We start from the raw sequence: 21,599 nt of genomic DNA, 5'->3' as shown, positions 1-21,599 counted from the left end.
AAAAAAAAGAAAAGAAAAGAAAACTACAGACCTCCTGGGAGACGTGGCAGGCCACAGAAGGTCTGCACGGGAGCGTGGCTTGTGAGGGGTGCATGCAGGAAGACCCTGGCTGTGGGGGCAACAGGGCCTTCTGGAAGCTGGCCAGGTGGCTGTGGTGGCCGTGCACAGGAGGGGCTGGCCCCACCTTGGTGGCAGAAGGTCAGCCGCCGCTCCTCGCCTGTCTCGATGTTGGCCACCCACAGGTCGCTGTTGTTGATGAAGGAGAAGAAGGCAGGGTCGGCAGGGCAGATTTTGGGGTCCATCCGGGGCCCTGAGCACTGGGTCTTGATTTCCAGCGGTTTCATAGGGGACACCTGAGGACAGAGACACCCGGCTCAGGGGGAGGGACCCGCCACGCCGCCCCTGCACGCGGCCAGGGCCGGGGCTCACCATGAAGCCGTTCTTGCCGCCATCGCGGCAGTGGAAGAGGCTGTTGCTGGCCTGGAAGAGGAAGAGGCCGCTCTCGCTGTGGAAGTCGTAGGAGGTGATGCCGAAGACCCCCAGGCGCTTCCGCTCCCTCAGCAGCTCCTCCTCCCGAGAGTAGACCCCGTGGTGGGGCGTGGCCTGGAAACACAGGGCGACGGGGGCAGCGTCAGCGGGCAAAGAGGATCCCCCACTGGCCAGGGCAGAGATCCTTGGGCTGGGGCATTCCCAAGGAATCTGACTTTGGGCCTCACCAGAGAGAACTTCCTGCACTGGGCAGAATGGGATGCCGGAGCCCCTGACCCAGTGGGTGGCCAAAGATTGCCAGCAAACCTGGCCCTGCAGGACTGGCTGAGTGTCCTAGGAGGTGGCGGGGGAGACTCTGGGGCCAGAAGCCTCCTCACTTCCTGAGCTCCCTCCCCACAGACCCTCTCCACGGCAGATGGGGCCCCTGGGATGGGCTGTCCCCTGCCTCACACCACCAGAGTGCTCTCTCTGGGTCCCTAGTGCCAATCTTACGGACTCCCCACCCTCCTACCCTGTTCACAATCCCTTCCCATCAAGAGCTTTCAATTTTGTAATCCCAGCACTTTGGGAAGCCAAGGTGGGCGGATCCAGAGGTCACGAGTTTGAGACCAGCCTGGCCAATATAGTGAAACCCCACATTTACTAAAAATACAAAAATTAGCCGGGTGTGGGTGGCACGCGCCTGTAGTCCCAGCTACTCAGGAGGCTGAGGCAGAAGAATCGCTTGAACCTGGGAGGCAGAGGCTGCAGTGAGCCGAGATTGCACCCCTGCACTACAGCCTGAGTGACAGAGCGAGACTTTGTCTCAAAAAACAAACAAACAAACAAAAAAGCAGAATCTAAAGCAAAATTACCCCCTACACTCTGTGGAAAGTAGTGTAAATATGAGGACATTGGCTTGGGGACGCAGAGACAGGCCAAAGTGAGGGCCAGTGAACCAGTGGTGGAGAAAGTGGGAGTGCCAGGATCTCAGAGACACGGTTAGATGTCATTATTGTTACATTGTTATGTTTATGTTGTTACTATGTTATAATGTTATATTATTTTATTGTTACATTGTTACTATTTTAGAGCCGGGGGATTCGCTATCTCCCAGGCTGGAGTGCAATGGTGAGATCATGACTCACTGTACCCTTGCACTCCCGGGTTCAAGCGATCCTCCCATCTCAGCCTACCAATTAGCTGGAACTACAAGGCGAGTGCCATCAGGCCTGGCTAATTTTATTTTTTGTAGAGACAGGGTCTTGCTGTGTTCCCCAGTCTGGTCTCAAATTCTTGGGCTTAAGCAATCCTCTTGCCTCGGCCTCCCAATCATCAAACACAAAAACACGCCAATGCAAAAGGCATTTTTCCTCCCTCAACCATCCCCAGAGAGCCAACACTGGGTGAGATTAATAATTAACCAGTCTCTCCAAAAGGGCCTCAAGCCAGGTTAATTCCCAGTCTTTGGTGATGCGGTTAAAAGAAAGAGATGCTTTTGGTAAGAGTTTCTCTGTTGCTTGAGTACAGGTGGTCGTGCGGAGGAGGGAAGGCTCACCCGCCACAGTCCACAGGACGGAGGGTTTGCGGAAACCCACAGCCGGTGGGGAAGAGAGGTGACCGAAGGTGTGTATGGCCTGTGGGGCTGGCCTTTGCCCACCTCCTCGCCCACGGCAGGGCCCACGCCCAACAGCACAGCTCACCTGGAAATGATCCAGCATCTGCTTCCAGGACAGGAGCAGCAGAGCCTCTTTCCGGACCTTCTTGGGAATCTCAGAGTAGAGGAGGGAGTTCTCTCGGCTGCCATATGGCATCCCTAAGGGGAGAAAGGAAACACCCAGAACGGGTACCCTGGCTCAGGATGGGGAGATGCCCTCAGCCACGATGCTGACTCCCTGCGGCTGGGCCTAGCTGGTTCCCTCTGCTTCTAGAACATTCTACCAGGCCACTGGCGGGAAAGCCCTCCCAGGAAAGCTATGGATCCCGGGTTTGCATATGTAGGCAGTAGGGTCTTCCACCTGAGATACTTCTGATGAATCTCATGGCCCAAATTACTGAAGAAACAGCACACAAGAGGCTGGGCACAGCAGCTCTCGTCTGTAATCTCAGCACTTTGGGAGGCCGAGGCGAGAGGACCGCCTGAGCCCAGGAGTTTGAGACCAGCCTGGGCAACACAGCAAGACCCTGTTTCAAAAAAAAGAATAAAATAAAATAAAATAAAACAGACAGAAGAAAAAAAGAAAAAGAAATCGTACACAAGAGAACAACAAGGGCAGTCAGGAACAAACATCCAACTCTCAACAGGTTGGGTTCAGCTCTCCAAGGCCCTTCTTTATCAAGGCTTTTACAGAGGACAAGAATTAAATTAATGTAGGATTAGAGGGAGAGCAAAACCATCAAAAAGAAATAAGGGCCAAGCGACACGGCTCACGCCTGTGATCCCAGCACTTTGGGAGGCCAAGTCAGGCAGATGACTTGAGGTCAGGAGTTCGAGACCAGCCTGGCCAACATGGTGAAACCTTGTCTCTACTAAAAACACAAAAATTAGCCGGGCATGGTGGCGCATGCCTGTAGTCCCAGCTACTCAGGAGGCTGAGGCAGGAGAATCGCTTGAACCCGGGAGGCAGAAGTTGCAGTGAGCCGAGATTGCGGCACTACAGTCCAGCCTGGGTGACAGAGCAAGACTGTCATAAAAAAAGGGAATGGGGAAGCATGCACCTGGTCCAGTATTTCCCAATCTCACCCCTAATCACATTTGGGCCTGGACCATCCTTTGGGGTGGGGCCGTCCTGGGCACTGCGGGGCTCTAAGCAGCATCCCCATCTTCCACCCACTTCATGCCAGGGGCACCCCACAGTCGTGACAACCACACATATCCCCAGGCATCTCCCAGTGTCCCTTGCAAGCGCAGAATCACCCCCAACCTCAAACCACTGATTTAATCAAAGCTTCTGTAGAAAATGACGGTAGTGAGAGCTGCCAAGTGAGGGTTTTAGGTGGATTACATGAGTTAAGCAACGTAAAGCTCTTGGCACAATGCGTGTGACCCTCTGTGAAATCAGCGTATTTCATCAGTAGGACGTGGCTTTCCACGTACGCGTGTCTCTGCGCTTGGGATAGGTCTTACTGGGGAACGCGCGATCAGGTTCTTAGTGGCAAATAAAATAACTGTATTTTCCAAATGCTCACGTCTTAGATTTGCTGGATGACGGGACCATTGTCATTAGAAAAGGGAATGGCAGAAGCAGGATGGTAATCCCTGGGAAGCTTCGGTTTCCCCTCTCCATGCAACGCCACTGAGAAACCAGGACAGGGCTCCTCCAAGCATAAAGCTGTCCAGTGGCCCACAAACATGACATGGCTAACGACGAGTCACAGACAGCTCGGAGCCCTGGCCCCTCCTTGCTCTATTTTCAACCCTGAGTTTCTCCAGGAGGAAGCCTTGGATTGGTGCTATCCTGTCGTCTTTTCAGGACCTCCTCATACTTGTCTTTGTTTTTTTTTTTTTTTGAGACAGATTCTTGCTCTGTCACCCAGGCTGGAGTGCAGTGGCACGATCTTGGCTCACTGCAGCCTCCACCTCCCAGGTTCAAGCGATTCTCCTGCCTCAGCTTCCTGAGTAGCTGGGATTACAGGCATCCGCCACCATGCTGGCTTTTTGTTTTTTTGTTTTTTTTTTTCGAGTCTTGCTCTGTCACTCAGGCTGGAGTGCAGCGGCGCGATCTGGGCTCACTGCAACCTCTGCTTTCCTGGGTTCACGCCATTCTCCTGCCTCAGCCTCCCGAGTAGCCGGGACTACAGGCGCCCACTGCCACGCCCAGCTAATTTTTTGTATTTTTTTTTTTTTAAGAGACAGGATTTCACTGTGTTAGCCAGGATGGTCTCGATCTCCTGACCTCGTGATCCGCCCGCCTCGGCCTCCCAAAGTGCTGGGATTACAGGCTTGAGCCACCGCGCCCAGCCTATTTTTTGTATTTTTAGTAGAGATGGGGTTTCACCATGTTGGCCAGGCTGTTCTACACTCCTGACCTCAGGTGATCCGCCCACCTCGGCTTCCCAAAGTGCTGGGATTACAGGCATGAGCCATCACACCCGGCCCTCGCTTGCTAAGAGAACAGGAAAGCCACAAGCTCACCGCCTCCAGGATTAGTGCTTAATAAATAATATCTGTGCCATTTTTATTTCTCGTTATAGGCAGCCGCAGGGTCCTCCAGTTTCCCCCTGCTTTCTTTCTGTGTCCTGACTGAAAAATCACAGAGTGCCCTGACCTCTGTGGCCCAGCCAGTTGCAGGTTTTTCCCTGCAGGCTTGAACCAGAGCCTAGAACATTCCCAGGCACCGATAAATACCGAAAGCCAGCCCCGGCCCTGAGCCAAAATCCTTAAACCCTCACATAAACTCTATACCCTGAGCCCCTTGCCGAGGACACACCTGGCTATAGAATGTGCTTTTCTCTGATGCCCACTGCAAGGACACCGAAGCCTACTCTGCACCGAAGGCCCCTAGGAAATGCTTTGGACTCATCCCCCTGGTATTTAGGGTTCCTTTCTTTGGAATCCCAACCAGCCCCATCTGGGGACGGCTCAGGGCACTTCCTTGGGGGAACTCCTCTGCCGCTGCCTTTGGGGTAACTGTAGCTGCGGGTTCAGTGGGATGAAATAGAACCTTCTCACTATTCACAACAGCAAAGACACGGAATCAGCCTAAATCCATCAACGGTAGACTGGATAAAGAAAACGTAGTACATATGGCCGGGCGTGGTGGCTCACGCCTGTAATCCCAGCACTTTGGGAGGCCAAGGCGGGCGGATCACGAAGTCAGGAGATTGAGACCATCCTGGCTAACACGGTGAAACCCCGTCTCTACTAAAAATACAAAAAAATTAGCTGGGCGTGGTGGCGGGTGCCTGTAGTCCCAGCTACTCCGGAGGCTGAGGCAGGAGAATGGTGTGAACCCGGGAGGCAGAGCTTGTAGTGAGCCGAGATCACGCCACTGCACTCCAGCCTGGGCGACAGAGCGAGACTCCATCTCAAAAAAAAGAAAGAAAATGTAGTACCTATATACCAGGGAGTATTATGCAGCCATAAAAAAGAATGAGCTCATGTCCTTTGCAGGGACATAGATGGAGCAGGAGACCATTATCCTTAGAAAACTAATGCAGGAACAGAAAACCAAATACCACACGTTCTCACTTTAAAAGTGGGAGTTAAATGATGAGAACACACGGACACATGGAGCAGAACAGATACTGGGGCCTACTGGAGGGTGGAGGGTGGAGGGGGAGAAGCAGACAAAAGAACTATTGGGTACTAGGCTTAGTACCTGGGTGATAAAATAATCTGTACAATAAACCACTGTGACACAAGTTTACCTGTGTAACAAACCTGCACATGTACCCTTGAACCTAAAAGTTTGTTTTTTTGGGACAGAGTCTTGCACTGTTGCCCAGGCTGGAGTGCAATGGCACGATCTCGGCTCACTGCAATCTCCACCTTCTGGGTTCATGGGAGTCTCCTGCCTCAGCCTCCCAAGTACCTGGGATCACAGGCACACACCACCATACCTGGCTAATTTTTTGTATTTTTAGTAGAGACAGGGTTTCACTGTTAGCCAGACTGGTCTTGAAATCCTGACCTCGTGATCCACCTGCCTCGGCCTCCCAAAGTGCGGGGATTACAGGCGTGAGCCACCGTGCCCGGCCAATTTTTATTTTTATTTGTTTTTTTGAGATGGAGTCTCGCTGGAGTGCAGTGGCATGATCCCGGCTCACTGTAAGCTTCGCCTCCCGGGTTCACGCCCTTCTCCTGCCTCAGCCTCCCGAGTAGCTGGGACTACAAGCGCCTGCCACCATGCCCAGCTGATTTTTTGTATTTTTTAGTAGAGATGGGGTTTCACCATGTTAGCCAGGATGGGTTTTTTTTTTTTTTTAAGAAAGAAACAGCAACTTCTAGTTGTGGCAAGGAACACAGGTTTCCCACATGTGATGAAGCGTGCTTGTGAAGTACAGTAGTGACGGAAGGATACACTTAAAGAAAAAGATTAGATTAACAGGGTTCCTTTTAAAGTGTATTTATGAAAAATGCAAAGTTCAGTGAGATGTGTGTGGGAAGGAGAAAAATCGTGCGGAGAGTCAGGGGTGAGCAAAAGAACCCAAGTGCAGGAAACACGACTCAATCTCTCAGAGCCCTTGATGCTGCTGGGACCCCAACCGTCCGGCCGCCCGTGGGGATGAGAGTTGAGTGATGTGTGATTTCGTTCGTGTGAAATGTCCAGAATAGGCCAATCCACAGAGACAGGAAGTGGGTTCATGGTTGCCCAGAGCTGGGGAATGATGGCTGATGGGGACGGGGTTGCTTTTTGGGGTGAGGGAATGTTCTGGAAGTAGACAATGGTGATGGCTGCACAACTCTGTGAATGCACAACTAAAAGCCACTGAGTTTGACACCTTCAAAAATGAAACCATGTGAATTACATCTAAATTTTTAAAAAGCACCCTGGGCCAACAGGAGGGGTGGGAGGGATGGGAGGGCCTGGGCAACTGGTCCACAGGGACTCTGCGGGAGAGCGAGAGCTTTCCAAACAGGAAGTCAAACCCACAGACTTGCCAAGGACACCAGGGCCACCTCCCTCCAGGCTGATTAATCAATGATCACCAAATGGCCCCTGCCAGCACATTCCTCGGGTGAGCTGCTGTTGGCCGCACCATGATGGTGACAACCGGCCTTTTGAGGCAAGGGCTGGAGGTGACTGCCCAGACCTGTGGATTTCTGATGCCCCATCCCTCCTCGGACCTCCCTCACCAGCTCTGCCCCTGCAAACACGCCTGCTGCCAACCTGTCACCCACCCACGCCCCGGTGATCCAGGCCTGCGCAAACACCGTTTCCCGTCACTGCACGCTGTGGCCTCATGTGGCTGGCCTGGTGGGGGATTGTGATCCACACAGGGCTGGGCTCTCCCCTGGGTCTCGGCCTGGGACGCCGGGAGACAGGAATTCTTGCTTTCCCTTCCGAGGGAGTTCCAGAGCTGTCTGGAACCCTGTGGCCTCCTCCAGCCACAGAAGTCACCGTTTGCAGTGGGGAGAGGCCGGTCCGCATGGGGCAGGAGCGGGGTTGGGAGCGTTTCCCAGTGCTGCAGTCTGAGGCCTGGAACCTGAGCCAGCCCCAGCCCATCTTCCCAGCAGCAGGAACTGCATGTTCCCCCGCTGCTCCTGCTAGCCTGACGCTGGGGGCTTCATCATGTGGATCTGAAAGAGGCCTTCCAGAGGGGCCCAGTGATTAGCTCCACACGCCCCACAGCAAACCTGGTGCCTGCTGAGGACACGGGTCCCCAGAGGGAGCAGAGGGGACAGGTCCCATGCTTTGAGCAGCAGGCCAGGCCTGGCCTTGGAGTCTGGATGCTGGGCTAGTGCTAAGAAGTGTTATTATTACTCAGAGGCTGTGGGGAGGCCTGCCCCGAGAACCTAGATGTGACGTGAGCTCAGTGCTGCCCCTGAGAGTGTTAAGTGACAGACTGGAGTAGGTGAAGGGTGACTGTCACCCAGAAAGGGGCAGTCTGGTTTCTGAGTTGCTCTAGGTACATTCTGGGGTTTCTGCCAAGTTCATGCCCACTGGGGTGGGCCCTCAGTACCTCCAGGGTATTGTGAGGACCTGCCTATCCGAGCCCCAGACACACACAAGCCACAGGCGACCTGACGACCTCATCTATGCGGAGTCAATATGATTCTTTGTCCCGGAAATTTGGAGAAAGTTCCTCCGTTTCTGCTGGTGGCTAGAACCTGAGGCGTGGAATCCCAGGGGCCGTGGAGGGTTGTAGAAGACAGGCGGGCAGCCAGGTTGGGTGGACCCACGGAGACGCACACACGGGAGGATGCCTGGCTTCTGGAAGGCTCCCGTTCTCAGGTGCTGCTTCCTGAGGTCCAACAAGCTTTCTGCTCTTGGATTCCATGGGATGCCCCTCCACCTTTACTCCAGGGGTACTTCATGGCTCAGACGAGCTTGGAGAGTTTCTGTACCTTTTAGCAGCTCGGCGGAGATTTGAATGACGGCCCTGACAGAGAGGTGTCCGCACCCTGGGGCTTGGGTGTGGAGGCTACGTTACACAGAGAGACAAGCCTGTGCAGCTGGGATTAAGTGAAGGCTCTTGAGCTGAGGAGATGATCCTGGATTACCCAAGTGAGCCAGATGGTATCATGAGTCCTTATCAGAGGGAGGCAGGCCAGGCACGGTGGCTCACTCCTGTAATCTCAGCACTTTGGGAGGCTGAGGTAGGCGGATCACCTGAGGTCGGGAGTTTGAGACCAGCCTGGCCACATGGAGAAACCCCGCTTCTACTAAAAATACAAAAGTTAGCTAGGTATGGTGGCAGACACCTGTAATCCCAGCTACTCGGGAGGCTGAGGCAGGAGAATCACTTGAACCCAGGAGAGGTGGAAATTGCAGTGAGCTGAGATCGCACCATTGCACTCCAGCCTGGGTGACAGAGCGAGACTCCATCTCAAAAAAAAAAAAAAAAAAAAAAAAGGCAGAGGGGAATTTCAGACAGAAGAGGAGTAGGAGAAGGAGGCTGTGTGACCATCAAGGCAAGAGGTTCCAATGTTGTGGCCACAAGCCAAGAGATGCCGGCTGCAACCAGAAGCTGGAAGAGGCCAGGACTGGTACATTGATCTTGAATTTCTGCCCTCTAGACTGTGAGAGAATCACTTTCACAATGGCAGCCACAGAAAACTCCTCCAAACACCCTGATCAGGACAGCAACCCCAACGGGAGCAAGTGGCCGGGGATGCCACGGGATAAAAAAGGGGCAACGGCCGGGCGCGGTGGCTCAAGCCTGTAATCCCAGCACTTTGGGAGGCCGAGACGGGCGGATCACAAGGTCAGGAGATCGAGACCATCCTGGCTAACATGGTGAAACCCCGTCTCTACTAAAAATACAAAAAAACTAGCCGGGCGAGGTGGCGGGCGCCTGTAGTCCCAGCTACTTGGGAGGCTGAGGCAGGAGAATGGCGTAAACCCGGGAGGCGGAGCTTGCAGTGAGCTGAGATCCGGCCACTGCACTCCAGCCTGGGCGACAGAGCGAGACTCCGTCTCAAAAAAAAAAAAAAAAAAAAAAAAAAAAAAAAAAAAAAAAAAGGGGCAACGGCCCATGGCAGCCTTGGTCTGGACACTTGCCGTCGTAACAGCCAACCTCTCTCAGGTTATTGAGACTCAAGCCATTTCAGTCCAATTTCTCCCAGACTGGAGTTGGCCAGCATTCTTAAAGGCCCAGACAGCCTGGGTACAGAGGCTCATGCCTGAAACCCTAGCGTTTTGGGAGGCTGAGGCAAAAGGATTGCTTGAGCCTAGGGGTTTGGGACCAGCCTGGGCAACATGGCAAAACTTCATCTCTACAAAAAACTGTCTGGGCATGGTGGCACGTGCCTTTAGTCCCAGCTACCTGGAGGGCTGAGGTTGGGAGGATCATCTGAGCCAGGGAGTGCCAGGCTGCAGTGAGCTGTGATTACACCACTGCACTCCAGCCTAGGCAATGGAGTGAGACCTCATCTCTAAAAAAAATAAAAAATAAAAGACAGTAAATGTTTTTGGCCACGTGGGCCATATGATCTCTGTTGCAGTGACTCTCCCGCTGTAGCTTGAGATCGGCCAAAGTTGTCAGGAAACGAATGGGGACCAGGAAAACCTGACTTCTGAAGAAGGCTGTCGCCTGCCGACCCATTCTGGATGATTCTTCCTTTTAAATTCTTTGTTTGCCAAACCGCCATCTGATGCCCACACCGGCCTGTCTGTGGAGAGGGACTGCGCTGACGGGGGAAAGAGGACAGCCACCTGGTGTCCACCTTGGTCACTGTCGTTAGCACGTGGTCAGCCACAGGCAGAGGATGACAGCCGTTCACTGGTTCCAGTGCTGGCTGGAGCCGCAGCACATGCGAGCCTGGGCTCAGAGGCGAGGGCCCCACCCTGAGTCCCGTGGATGAGCGCAGCAGCCTGGACAAGGATCCCAGCGCCACCCCACCCCCAAGGAACACTTAGCGATGTCTGAGGACGTGGCTGCTCCTGGCATGGAGTGGGTGGAGGTCAGGAACACTGCTCAGGACCCTGCAGTGGCCGGACGGCCCCACCCCAGAGAATGATCTGGCTCCAGTGTCCGTGGTGCCAAGCGGGAGAGACGCTGCCTGTGGTGCCCAGCCATGTGTCACGCTGCTTTCAAAGACACAGGCCTGGCTGATCTCTCCAAGGTGTCCTTCCTCCCAGCTTTTAAGGCCTCTGGGTGCAGTGGGTACCATCCGGATATCCGCTGCCTAACTCATGGGAGCCAGGCCCGCCATGGCTGCAGAGGCTGCTGGAGAACATGCAGCCTAACCCGCGCCCTGAAGGCATTTGTGGTGCAGAGGAGCCCAGTCCCATGAGGCACTGCAGACGCCGCAGAAGGAGCTGCATGCAGGCACACGCCCAGAGGAGGAAGTGTTGATCCAGGGCCTGCAGCAGGGGCTGCAAGCGTGTGGCAAGTTGCCCCTGTGCTGTCACCGGCAGCAGACCAGCTTCCACCATCCAGGAGGCTTTCCTGGAGCCTCAGGATCCTTCCTGATGCGCCTCCATGGTAAGCTCCCACTGGAGTTACTCCCAACTCCCTCTAGGAATGGTTCAGTCCAGTCGTGTTTGTCACGAGCCCCACCCAGCCCGGACCAGGTGGCTGGGAAGTGACTCAGGGGGTGGACCCAGCTGACTAGCACTGGAAACAATCTCCGGGCTCTGAGCCACAGGGCCAGCTTAAGCCACGGCATCCTGGCCACACGGAGGAGCGGGGCTGCCCTGTGCATGGCTCCCTCCACGGCTGACCCTCCGGGGACCTCCCCACCCACCCTGGGCAGCCCTTCCCTGTAGTCAGAGCCGTCTGTGGCTGAGCCTTGAAGAACAGCATGCCCAGGGCCCGCCCATCCGAGCACATCTTCTGACTCCTGCGGACCTCTGGGAACAGAGAGGACCAGGGCACTGCGGTCCCAGATGCTGTCCCCGCCCAGGCGGCCTGCAGGGCCCGGCTTACCCAGGTAGTAGAGGCGGTGGGAGTGGGGCCCAGACTCATCCGTCTTCTGCACAAACTGGAAGTCGTGGGGCGCCTTGTTAACAATGAGGCCCGAGTACTTGCGGCTGCCGTGGATGATGCTCCGGAGCCCGTCCCAAGAGTGCTTCTGCACCTGGAAGCGGGCGGCCGGGTCATCCGTGGCGGCTGCGTCACCTCGGTCGGCTGTTGGGGTCCCGGTCGTGGCCATCCTCTCAGCCCCCTCGGAATTCAGCGAGAAGCTGTGCGGAGGAAGCAAAGACCATGAGAAAGGAGAACTGCTTTACCTACGAGCTGCTCCAACACTGCCCCTTGCGAGGCACTCAGGCTCTTCCGGATGAGCCCACCCCTGCCGCTTCCCACTCCCTAAACCCTTCTTGGGTTGGTCCACCTCCACCTCTCTCCATGTCACCAAAGCTGCTAAGATTCAAGCCACCATCACCTCTCCAATGAATGATTTTTAAAAACTTTCTTCTTTTTGGAGATGGGGGTCTCAACTATGTTCCCCAGGCTGGTCTCAAACTCCTGGCCACAAGCAATCCTCCTGCATCAGCCTCCCAAGTGGCTGGGATGACAGGGGTGAGCCGCCATGCTGGGCTTTGGTTGAATGACTGAAACCACCTCCCACCAGGCTATTCCACATCCACTGCCAAGACCCCATCGCTTAAAACCCTTCCTGGTTTTCCACAGTCCCCGGGGTCACAAGCAGTCCTCGCCACACCTCAAGGCTCTCGCTGACCCCTGCCACGGCCTTGAATCTCATCCTCCTTATTCCCGTGCCCCAGCCAAACCAGCCTTCACTCAGCTCCTCAAACAGGCCGAGTTCCTTTCCACCACAGGGCCCCTGCACATGCTGGCCCTCCTGCTCGGAGTGCATTTTTCCTCACTTTACTTAACTTCACATATATATATATATGCTTTTTTTTTTTTTTTTTTTTTTTTTTTTTGAGACAGAGTCTTACTCTGTTGCCCAGGCTGGAGTGCATGATCTCGGATCACTGCAGCCTCTGCCTCTCAGGTTCAAGTGATTCTCCTGCCTCAGCCTCCCAAGTAGCTGAGATTACAGGCGCCTGCCACCACGCCCAGCTGATTTTTTTGTATTTTTAGTAGAGACGGGGTTTCACTATGTTGGTCAGGCTGCTCTCGAACTCCTGACCTCAAGTGATCCACCTCCCTCAGCTTCCCAAAGTGTTGGGATTACAGGCGTGAGCCACTGCGCCCGGCCTGCTTGACCAACTTCTAATCAGACCTCAGCTTAAGTACTTGGCAGGCCCTCAGAAACCTCGCACAACCATCCAGGCCGAAGCTGGTCCTTCTGCTCACCTTTCACACGCCACCTGGCTGCCCCCCTCCCTCCACCGTCATCACAGCGGTTATTTGTGGGACCCCTGTCTCCCCCACATCTGTCCCATTCACAGCTGTGCTCCCAGAACCTTAGCTGGTGGCTGGCACACGGCAGGCATCCTGCGGAGCACTGTGGAATGACTATCTCTCACCGGGCCCGCGGGGAGACACGCTGGGTCTCGGGAGAGGCCCGGGCGTGAAGGAATGAAAAGCCATCCTGGTCACCTGTGCTGTTGGCTTGCTGTCCAGCCAGGAAGACATTTGGCCTTCACTGGAATTTCCAGAGCCTCGGGATGGGGGAGGTGCAGGTGAGAGGGTGAATGGCACACACTTCCCCAAAGAACATCCCACTCGTTCCTCCCGCTCAGGACACTCTGGATCTGCAAAGCAGCCACCATGAGCAGCCGCTGCAGTGTCACAGCTCCCGCCACCCCACTCCCGCCCTCACCTGACTGGACTGGCCAGGCAAATATTTGTTTTACAGAAGTCTAAACATGGCCGCAGTGACCCAGTTCTGCAAGAGCCAGTGGTCTGGAAGGGGTGGCACCGGGGCCGGTCTCACTTCCCTCTGTGGGCTTCGAGTGACTGCCGACCTCGCCAGAAGCCCTGTCCTCTGGGACCAACAGCCTGGCTTGGGGAAGTCGCTGCTCGCTCGGAGGAAGTGGGAAAACCCAAGGGAGTGGACAGCGGGGACCGGGTGTGAGAGAAGTAAAGGGCAGAGACAAGTGGGCCGCCTTGACTCTGCGGCGTGCCAGTTCCGGAAAGACTCTGCCTCTTGCCAAGGGGAGCCCCCACAGGCTGACCAATGCAAGAGAAAGAGCCCCAGGCCGCTCTGAGAGGGAGGGGGAGAAAGAGCGGCAAGGACGTCAACGAGCGCCTTTGGAAGATCAGGACCTGCAATTGTCACCTCACTTGGGCTTGTGACAGCCCATTCTACAGGTGGGGAAACTGAGGCTGGGAGGGCATTGGAGCTTGCTCCCAATCAGAGCCGAGTGAATGAGCAAAGGGGGTTCGAAGGAGGCAGCCCAGCCCCCAGCCTCCCACTGAGATGCTGTGTGACAAGCCCAGCAATTGCAGCAGGAAAAGCCACAGTGCAGCCCCGAGAGCTTCCCGTGCCACGCTGCGAGACACCCGTGTCCTGTGGGAACCCAGAGAGCTTCCCGTGCAGTGCTCTGCGAGACACCCATGTCCTGAGGGAAGGTCCTGGAAGCCAAGGAGAGTAGAAGCCACCTCAGCACGGGACATATGAAAGGCTCAAGGGGCAGGGGGCCCCTTGGGAAGGGGGCTTCTGGGTATCACGGCTGTGGGCTGATTTCTGGAGGCTCCTCTCCAACTTGACTCCAAAGAAATGACAGGGGAAAACGCTTCCCTTGTTTCCTCCTACTCCATCCAGGCTGAGCCAGCGTGTCCTGCCCTACAGCCTGGAGGAGCACAGTTTGTTAGTTCAGCTCCTGCTGAGACGGAACTAAAGACACGAACCAAAGGATATCAGCACTTACAGGGCTCTCAGGTCGCCAGGATGTCCTTGCCCACTGCAGAGCTGCAGTTCCCCTCTAGGGCAGCGGGGAGCCACGAGCGGTGTTAGGCAGGGGCTGGGACCAGGACCGCCTGAGCACTCAAGAACCCACACCGTCCGGAGCACTGCTGGCAACAAGCCCAGAAAACTGAGTCCGGGGAGCTCCTCTGAGCGGCCTAAGCACCCCTCTAAGCTGTGCTGCCCCAATTCAAGCCTGGCTCATGGCAGCAAAGAAAAGATATGACCTTCAGAGTTCCCAAAGGGGCCACCCGTGCGCGGATAGCCTGTCTGGAAGCACCTACAGAACCGCGTGCCTTATTTCCACTGCAAAGAACAATAAAGATGATCTTGCCTCTGATCACCACAGATAGCCCAAGAAGCAAAAATTCGATCCCGGAGATGAGAAACGAAATGAGACATCGTGAGAAGCTTCCAGGAATCTTCTGGATGTGGCTAGACTCTTTAGCTTGAGCTTCCAGACAGGCTGAGGCTTGGTGCTGGAGCCTGGCCCTCTGCTCACCTCTCTTCTACCCGGAGGCACAGCCCGGACTGCAGAGAGGCTGGCGAAAGAGCGAGGGAGCGAGCGCGGGCGAGCCTGTGACTGGCTTTCTCCACCTAGCACCACCCTGTGCTGCGGTTCAGGGAGTCAAGAGTTTACACAGCTGCAGAGATGAAAGCGGATTCCAGGCCACTAACTCAAGTCTACCTACTCCTTCCTTCAGCCAATCAGCTGCTCTAGACCTTCTGGCACGGTCTCTGTCAAGGCTGGGTGGCAGATCTGTGATCTCCTTTTTAAATTTTTCATTTTTTTTTTTAAGAGACGGGGTCTTGCTATGTTGCTCAGGCTGGTCTCAAACTCCTGGGCTCCAGCGATCCTGCCACCTCAGTCTAGCCAATAGCTGGGATGAGAGGGGTGCAAGCCACCATGCCCAGCTCCAAAGCTCTGTGATCTCTGTGTCTGAGATGGTGCTTTGGTGGCGAGCAGGGGCGCGGGAGTAGTCAGAGATGGGGGAAGTATTCGGACGCCCAGAAGGAACCGTAGATTCAGTGCTGACTGCGGTTCTGAGTTCGGGCCGACCACAAGGTGATAAGGCAGACAAAAAGGTGGGAGCCCCTGGCTGGCGTGGGGCAAGGGGCGTATGGGGGTGGTGAGGACAGGGTCCTACCCATGCACTAGATGGGGAAATGCCTCAAGGTGGACTTTAGGCAGCTGGCCTGGGCCAGGCAAGTGCTCCTGCAAGTGGGGGCTGCTGGGGAAACAGCATGTCATCCTCTGTTCTACCAAACTGCCCCCAGCACCGCCTGGGCCTTTAGCTTTGATGAGCAACCTTTAGAGTCACCCAGCAGCCTGTGCCCAGGTGGGACATTAGTGTGTGCAGATAAGGGAAGGAACACAGATCCCCTTCAGTAACTGACCCCTAAGGCATGTGCCCACCAGACACTAGAACCGCCGGGTTTTAGAGCCCACGGCTGGGCCAATCATAGCCCTTCACACCGTCCCTGTCTTCCCTGGTCCATTCTTCAATTCCCTTCCTGACTGAGCATGCTCCATTAAAGCAAACAAGCCTAAGAGTATTAGAAAATCGAGGCCAGGCGCGGTGGCTCACGCCTGAAATCCCAGCACCTTGGGAGGCCGAGGCGGGTGGATGACGAGGTCAGGTGATCAAGACCATCCTGGCTAACGTGGTGAAACCCCATCTCTATTAAAAATACAGAAATTAGGCCGGGCGCGGTGGCTCAAGCCTGTAATCCCAGCACTTTGGGAGGCCGAGACGGGCGGATCACGAGGTCAGGAGATCGAGGCCATCCTGGCTAACACGGTGAAACCCCGTCTCTACTAAAAAATACAAAAAACTTGCCGGGCGAGGTGACAGGCGCCTGTAATCCCAGCTACCCGGGAGGCTGAGGCAGGAGAATGGCGTAAACCCAGGAGGCGGAGCTTGCAGTGAGCTGAGATCCGGCCACTGCACTCGAGCCTGGGCGACAGAGCGAGACTCCGTCTCAAAAAAAAAAAAAAAAAAAAAAAAAAAAAATACAGAAATTAGCCAGGTGTAGTGGCACACGCCTGTAGTTCCAGCTACTTGGGAGGCTGAGGCAGGAGAATCGCTTGAACCCGGGAGGTGGAGGTTGCAGTGCGCCAAGATCGCGCCACTGCACTCCAGCCTGGGTGACAGAACGAGACTCCGTCTCAAGTAAATAAATAAATAAATAAATAAATAAATATGGGCTCCGTCAGGTTGAATGGCCTGTCCAACGTCACCCAGCGAGGAAGGGGAGTGGAACCCGTCTCTTGGAGCCCCAAACCCACATCCTTACAGTGAGATCAGTGGTTCTCGCTCAGGAGTGAGTCTGCCCCCAGCAAAACTTGGCGATGTCTGGAGACATCTGTGGTTGTCTCAACTGAGGGGAGTTCCTGGCATGAAGTGGGTGGAGGCCAGCGACGCTGCTTAGCACCCTGAAGTGCCCGGGACGGCCCCACCCCAGAGAACATTCCAGCCCCAATGTCCACAGTGCTGAGGGGGAGATCCCACACTAGGCCATGCTGCCTCCTCGCTCGAAATAACCAGAACAGCCTTGGGGACCTGCTGGGGAATCCAGGGGAGAGGGAAAGAAGGGGCCTTCCAGATCTCAGACTGTTGGGGAATTCCGGAAGCTGGGCCACATCTCCACTGATCAGGGCCTCCAAAGCCAGCCTCACCTTCTCCAACTTCCGGTGTTCTCCTTGTCCAGGCGCAGTTTCTTAACCTTCCGCATTAACCGCTCGGCTGACCTCAGGAGGGCAGGGGTGCCTGTGGGCAAGCAGGAGAGACCAAAGGGCTGCAACCCCGGCAGGTGGGGAGTGGGCGCTCCTGCCCCCTTCGCCCCCTCCCCATTTCCCCAGGCAGTCCTCCAAGCCTCCACGAGCACCCTGAGGCCAAGGGCATTCTGAAGAGACGATGCTTCAGGCCCTGCCCTGAAATGCAGGCGGTGCTGGGCATTTGCCAGAGACCGGCATCTTTCTCAACAGGTTCCTTTCAAGGTGTGAAGTCCCTGGGAGTTTCAAGTGACTCCAGGGACACCACACCAGGGCACTTGCTGGAAACAGAAGAATCCCAAATTCCTCCCTGTGGCCGCTCCCTGATGGCCCTGGTGACCTTGCCTACTCGCTTCGTCCTTGACCGTGACCTTTGGCCGTACTTGCCTCCTTCCTGTCCCTCAACACATCCGCTTGCTCCTAGCACACGGCTTCTGCACGACGCGCCCCTTGGCCTTAGATGCCAGTTCCCTGCTTTTGATATGACTTGCTCCTTCTTGCCCTGCGGCTCCTGATACCACCTCTTCAGAGGTCATTCCTGAGCGCCCCATCTGAAGATGCTACCTGACTGCCCCCATCACTACACCCGGATGCTGACACGATGGCCTGGACCATCATTCCGGTGGTCCCCTTCCCCAGGGAGAGTGGCTCTCACCTGGGGGCGATTCGGCCCTCCAAGGGACACTGGATGATGTCTGGAGACATTTGCGGCTGTCACAACTTGGGGGTGCCCCTGGCATGGAGTGGGTGGAGCCCAGAGACGCTGCTTAGCACCCCACAGAGCCCAGGATGACCCACCCCAGAGAAGGATCCCACCTCAAATGTCAGCAATACCAAACCGGAGACCCCTGCATCCATTACTTGGGGAGAAATTTGAGTTCAATGCCTATGTTCATATTAATACTGGAATAAACTTTCCAGGGAACAAGCATTCTAAACGAGGGGGACCCCCCAGCTCCTGAGATTCACCTCCTGTCTTCTTCCCCACTCAGGGTGAGGATTTCAATGTCTGCAGCCTCCTGGGACCTTCGTAGGGCAGAGGATCATGGGACACAGTCTCTTGAGGATTCATGGAATCCCCTAACCCAGGGAGTCTCACCTGGGGATAACTGGCCCTCGCAGGGGACATTTTTGGTAATGACGACTGGGACGGTGGGGGGAGGCATGTGGCTGGTGGAGGCCAGCGATGCTGCTCAACCCCTACAGTGCACAGGACAGCCCCCCTCCCACTCCTCTGCCAGGAAGGACCCAACCCTAAATATCAGTGGCAAGGCTGAGAAACCCTTCTGTGGGTAAGGGGGCACTCCTCACGGGAATGTCAGTTCCACAGGGCAGATCACATCTATCCTGGTCCCAACAGATCGCCTGAGCCCAGACTATGCCTGGTCCTCAACAAACATTTCAGGTTGAATGAACGAGCTACTGTCCTTTCTTGGATGCTGTCTAAAGTCAAAGGGGCCCCTTGTTTGGCTGGTGCCCAACTACCTTCTCAGACAAGCCAGGTCCCATGATGGGCATTTGCCCAAAGGCGTAAAGAAGAGAGGGCCAGCTGGGTACAGTGGCTCACGCCTGGAATCCCAGCACTTTGGGGGGCTGAGGTGGGCAGATCACCTGAGGTCAGGAGTTCTAGGCCAGCCTGGCCAACATAGTGAAACCCCATCTCTACTAAAAATACAAAAATTATCCGGGTGTGGTGGTGCAAGCCTGTAATCCCAGCTACTCAGGAGGCTGACACAGAAGAATTGCTTGAACTCAGAAGGTGGAAGTTGCAGTGAGCTGAGATTGCGCCACTGCACTCAAGCCTGGGCGACACAGCGAGGTTCTGTCTCAAAAACAAAAGAAGAGAGGGAAGCACATGGGGACAGGACTGAGATCGTAAGGGAAGAGGTTAAGCATAAAGTCACCACGAAAAATCACTGGCTGCAATCTCAGTCCAGTGGTGAAAAGTGTGGGCTCTGGTCTCAGAGAGAAGGGTTCAAATCCTCACTCTGCCACTTCTGGGGAAGTCCCTGAACCTCTCTGAGCTTCCACTTCCCCAGCAAGAACATGATATGACAGTATCTACGCCTGGGGCCACAGAAGGAATTAAATGAGACTGCACATACACAGCTTTAAAACAGTGTCTGATGTAGCACAAACTAAATGACAGCTAACGCTGTCAACTAAACAAGCTACTCAAAACCACAGGAAGCGGCAAGACTCAAACTAAAGTCCTTTCAGAGGCAGAATCCACACCATTTACTGACCAGGTCAGGCAGTATAGGGGGATACAGGCACCCCTCCACCAAATCCTGTCGAAATCAGCACTCTCCCCTTCCTCTCCTCAAAGCCTTCAGAAAGCTCCTTCCAGGGGCAGCTAGAGGGGGACAGGGGTGGAAAGAAAAGCCTCCAGCAGGCACACAAAAAGCTGCAGCCACTGCCCTGCAGAGGACAACCACCCAGGGCCATAAAAATCCATTTCCTGACAATCTCTATATTCTAGAGCAGGCATAGGAATCCCACCAGCCCACACCCCAGACTTCCTGGCTGCCAAACCCCAGCACAACTGACCTTCTAAAGGGTCCAGAGAACCTCCATTCCAGCTGCAGGCGTGGGACACAGACCTTTATAGGAGAAACGTGTCATGAAGGTGGCAGGTTAATGGAAGCACCGGTTAGCCATTCAGCCTCCCCCACTCCGGAGCTGCAGACTGCCAGGCCCGATTCTACCTGGCTAGATTCTAGCTCTGCCTTCAAGCTCTGCAGCACCGTCTGCATGCCCTGGACAGAATCTGGGAGAAAAGCCATCCCACGGGCCCCGATTCCCCTGGGACCCAGCAGAGGAATGCAGGGATTGGTGCCTACAGTCCACACCTCCTGGGCTTTAGTCCCAGCTCCTCGAAAGCAGGTTGGTTCTTGCCGGGGAGGCAAGTGACTTCCTCCTGGGGCCCCTGGGGAAGACCAGGGGGTGGAGGCCAAGGGAATAGACCGCTTTTGATGGCTCAGAGGCAGTGTGGACAGGGAAGTGTCAGGGCTGGCCTAAGGCTGTGTGGGAAGAAGGTGGGCGGCTGGACAGGCCTGAGAAGGGAGGCTGACAGAAGGGGAATGGACCCTGTGGGCTGGACCCTTGGAAAGACAGCTATGCTAACCACTACACCACCAACGCCTCGGCAGGAAAAAGAGTCTCTGGATGTCCTTAATAAAGGGATCAAGTAGGGTTGAGGATCAGGACTGGGTCGGGGGAGACCAAGCCTTGGGGAGAAGGTTGGGGGAAGGGGTAAAGGGGTGAGCACAGGATGCAGGTCGAGGGAGGTGGCCTCTGTGCACATACAGCATTTGCATGGGGAGAGGGAGGAGATCGGGACCTCCAGAGCCTGCACGGAAGGGGAGAGGGTGTCAAGGTCTGCAGCAGCGAGGTCGTTCTTGGGTGCGGCCACCTCCGGAAGGGGTCAGAGCCTGGAGACCTGGGCAGCAACGGGATGGGTGGGGAAGCCCGACCGGGAAAGGGAGAAACTGGGAGGTGGCCTGGCCAGTGCAGGAATCGGGGAGGGAAAGAAGGTGGAAAGGGGCCTGGGGCGGAGGGGAAACGAGGCAGGGGGCTGGAGGGACCCGCAGACGGGTGCATGGAGGCCCCGGGGTGCGGGGAGGCCAGGCGATGGCGAGGGCAGGGTCAGGGCCGAGGCGGGACCGGTCAATGGCGGGTTCAGGGTCGCGGCCGGGACAGGACGAGGCGCGCGGGCGCTACTCACCGGGACGTGGGGCGGCGGCCGGGCTGGGCAGGTCGTCCCGGGGCCAGCGGCGCCTCACGGTCGCGGCTCCATGCCCGGGACTGCGGCCCCGGAAGTGGCGGGCGCGGGGGACGACAGCGGCGGCGGACACAGGGGACCCGCCGGCTCAGGCACCTTTGACCCGGAAGTTGAGCTGCCCAGACGGCGGCCTGGGATTGGACACCACCAGGCACGTACCAAGGCGTCCGCGGCGCTTAGGGGGGAACCCCGCGGCGCGGCGTCGGCGGCCTAAGGTGCGGAACGCCCCATGAACGACATCTTCCGGTGGGGTAAGGAGAGACACCCCCGTGTGACTTGGTATCATTCAGTCAAGCCCATGATACCCTACTATTAAGGATATCCGGAGATGGAATTTGTTACCGTGGCGTTGGTGGTATAGTGGTTAGCATAGCTGCCTTCCAAGCAGTTGACCCGGGTTCGATTCCCGGCCAACGCAGAAAAGGATGTTTTGCCACTTTGAGTTTACTTATTTTTGAGATGGAGTCTTGCACTATCGCCCAGACTGGAGTGCAGTGGCGCGATCTCCGCTCACTGCAACCTCTACCTCCCAGGTTCAAGCGATTTTTCCTTCCGCAGCCTCCCAAGTAGCTGGGATTACAAACGTGCGTCACCACGCCCAGCTAATTTTTGTATTTTTAGTAGAGATGATGTGGGGGGAG

The 21,599-nt window shown here is 55.8% G+C and overlaps 2 protein-coding genes and 1 non-coding gene across 8 annotated transcripts in view; 1 reads left to right on the top strand and 2 right to left on the bottom strand.

The window, feature by feature from the left end:
• Nucleotides 1–21,085, bottom strand: part of DPP9 (dipeptidyl peptidase 9) — a 51,290-nt gene extending 30,205 nt beyond the window's left edge. For all 3 annotated transcript variants that reach the window (XM_050770133.1, XM_050770134.1, XM_050770135.1), the window contains exons 1-7: nt 20,902–21,085; nt 19,725–19,777; nt 17,079–17,169; nt 11,506–11,762; nt 2,172–2,284; nt 430–603; nt 185–353 (exon numbers count right to left, since the gene is read on the bottom strand). In XM_050770133.1, coding sequence (XP_050626090.1) covers nt 185–353; nt 430–603; nt 2,172–2,284; nt 11,506–11,762; nt 17,079–17,134 — 769 coding nt within the window. In that variant the 5' untranslated portion in view covers nt 17,135–17,169; nt 19,725–19,777; nt 20,902–21,085. The remainder of the gene's footprint in view (nt 1–184; nt 354–429; nt 604–2,171; nt 2,285–11,505; nt 11,763–17,078; nt 17,170–19,724; nt 19,778–20,901) is intronic.
• Nucleotides 1–21,599, bottom strand: part of MYDGF (myeloid derived growth factor) — a 408,533-nt gene that overhangs the window by 46,628 nt on the left and 340,306 nt on the right. The gene's annotated exons all lie outside the window — the stretch shown is intronic.
• Nucleotides 21,305–21,376, top strand: TRNAG-UCC (transfer RNA glycine (anticodon UCC)). Its single transcript has one exon. It is a non-coding gene; the product is annotated as a tRNA-Gly (tRNA).

Source organism: Macaca thibetana, chromosome 19 (genome assembly GCF_024542745.1).
Source record: "Macaca thibetana thibetana isolate TM-01 chromosome 19, ASM2454274v1, whole genome shotgun sequence".
Taxonomy (NCBI): domain Eukaryota; kingdom Metazoa; phylum Chordata; class Mammalia; order Primates; family Cercopithecidae; genus Macaca; species Macaca thibetana.
The sequence above is the reverse complement of the archived record's forward strand: the minus strand, read 5'-3'. Positions and strand labels throughout refer to the sequence as shown.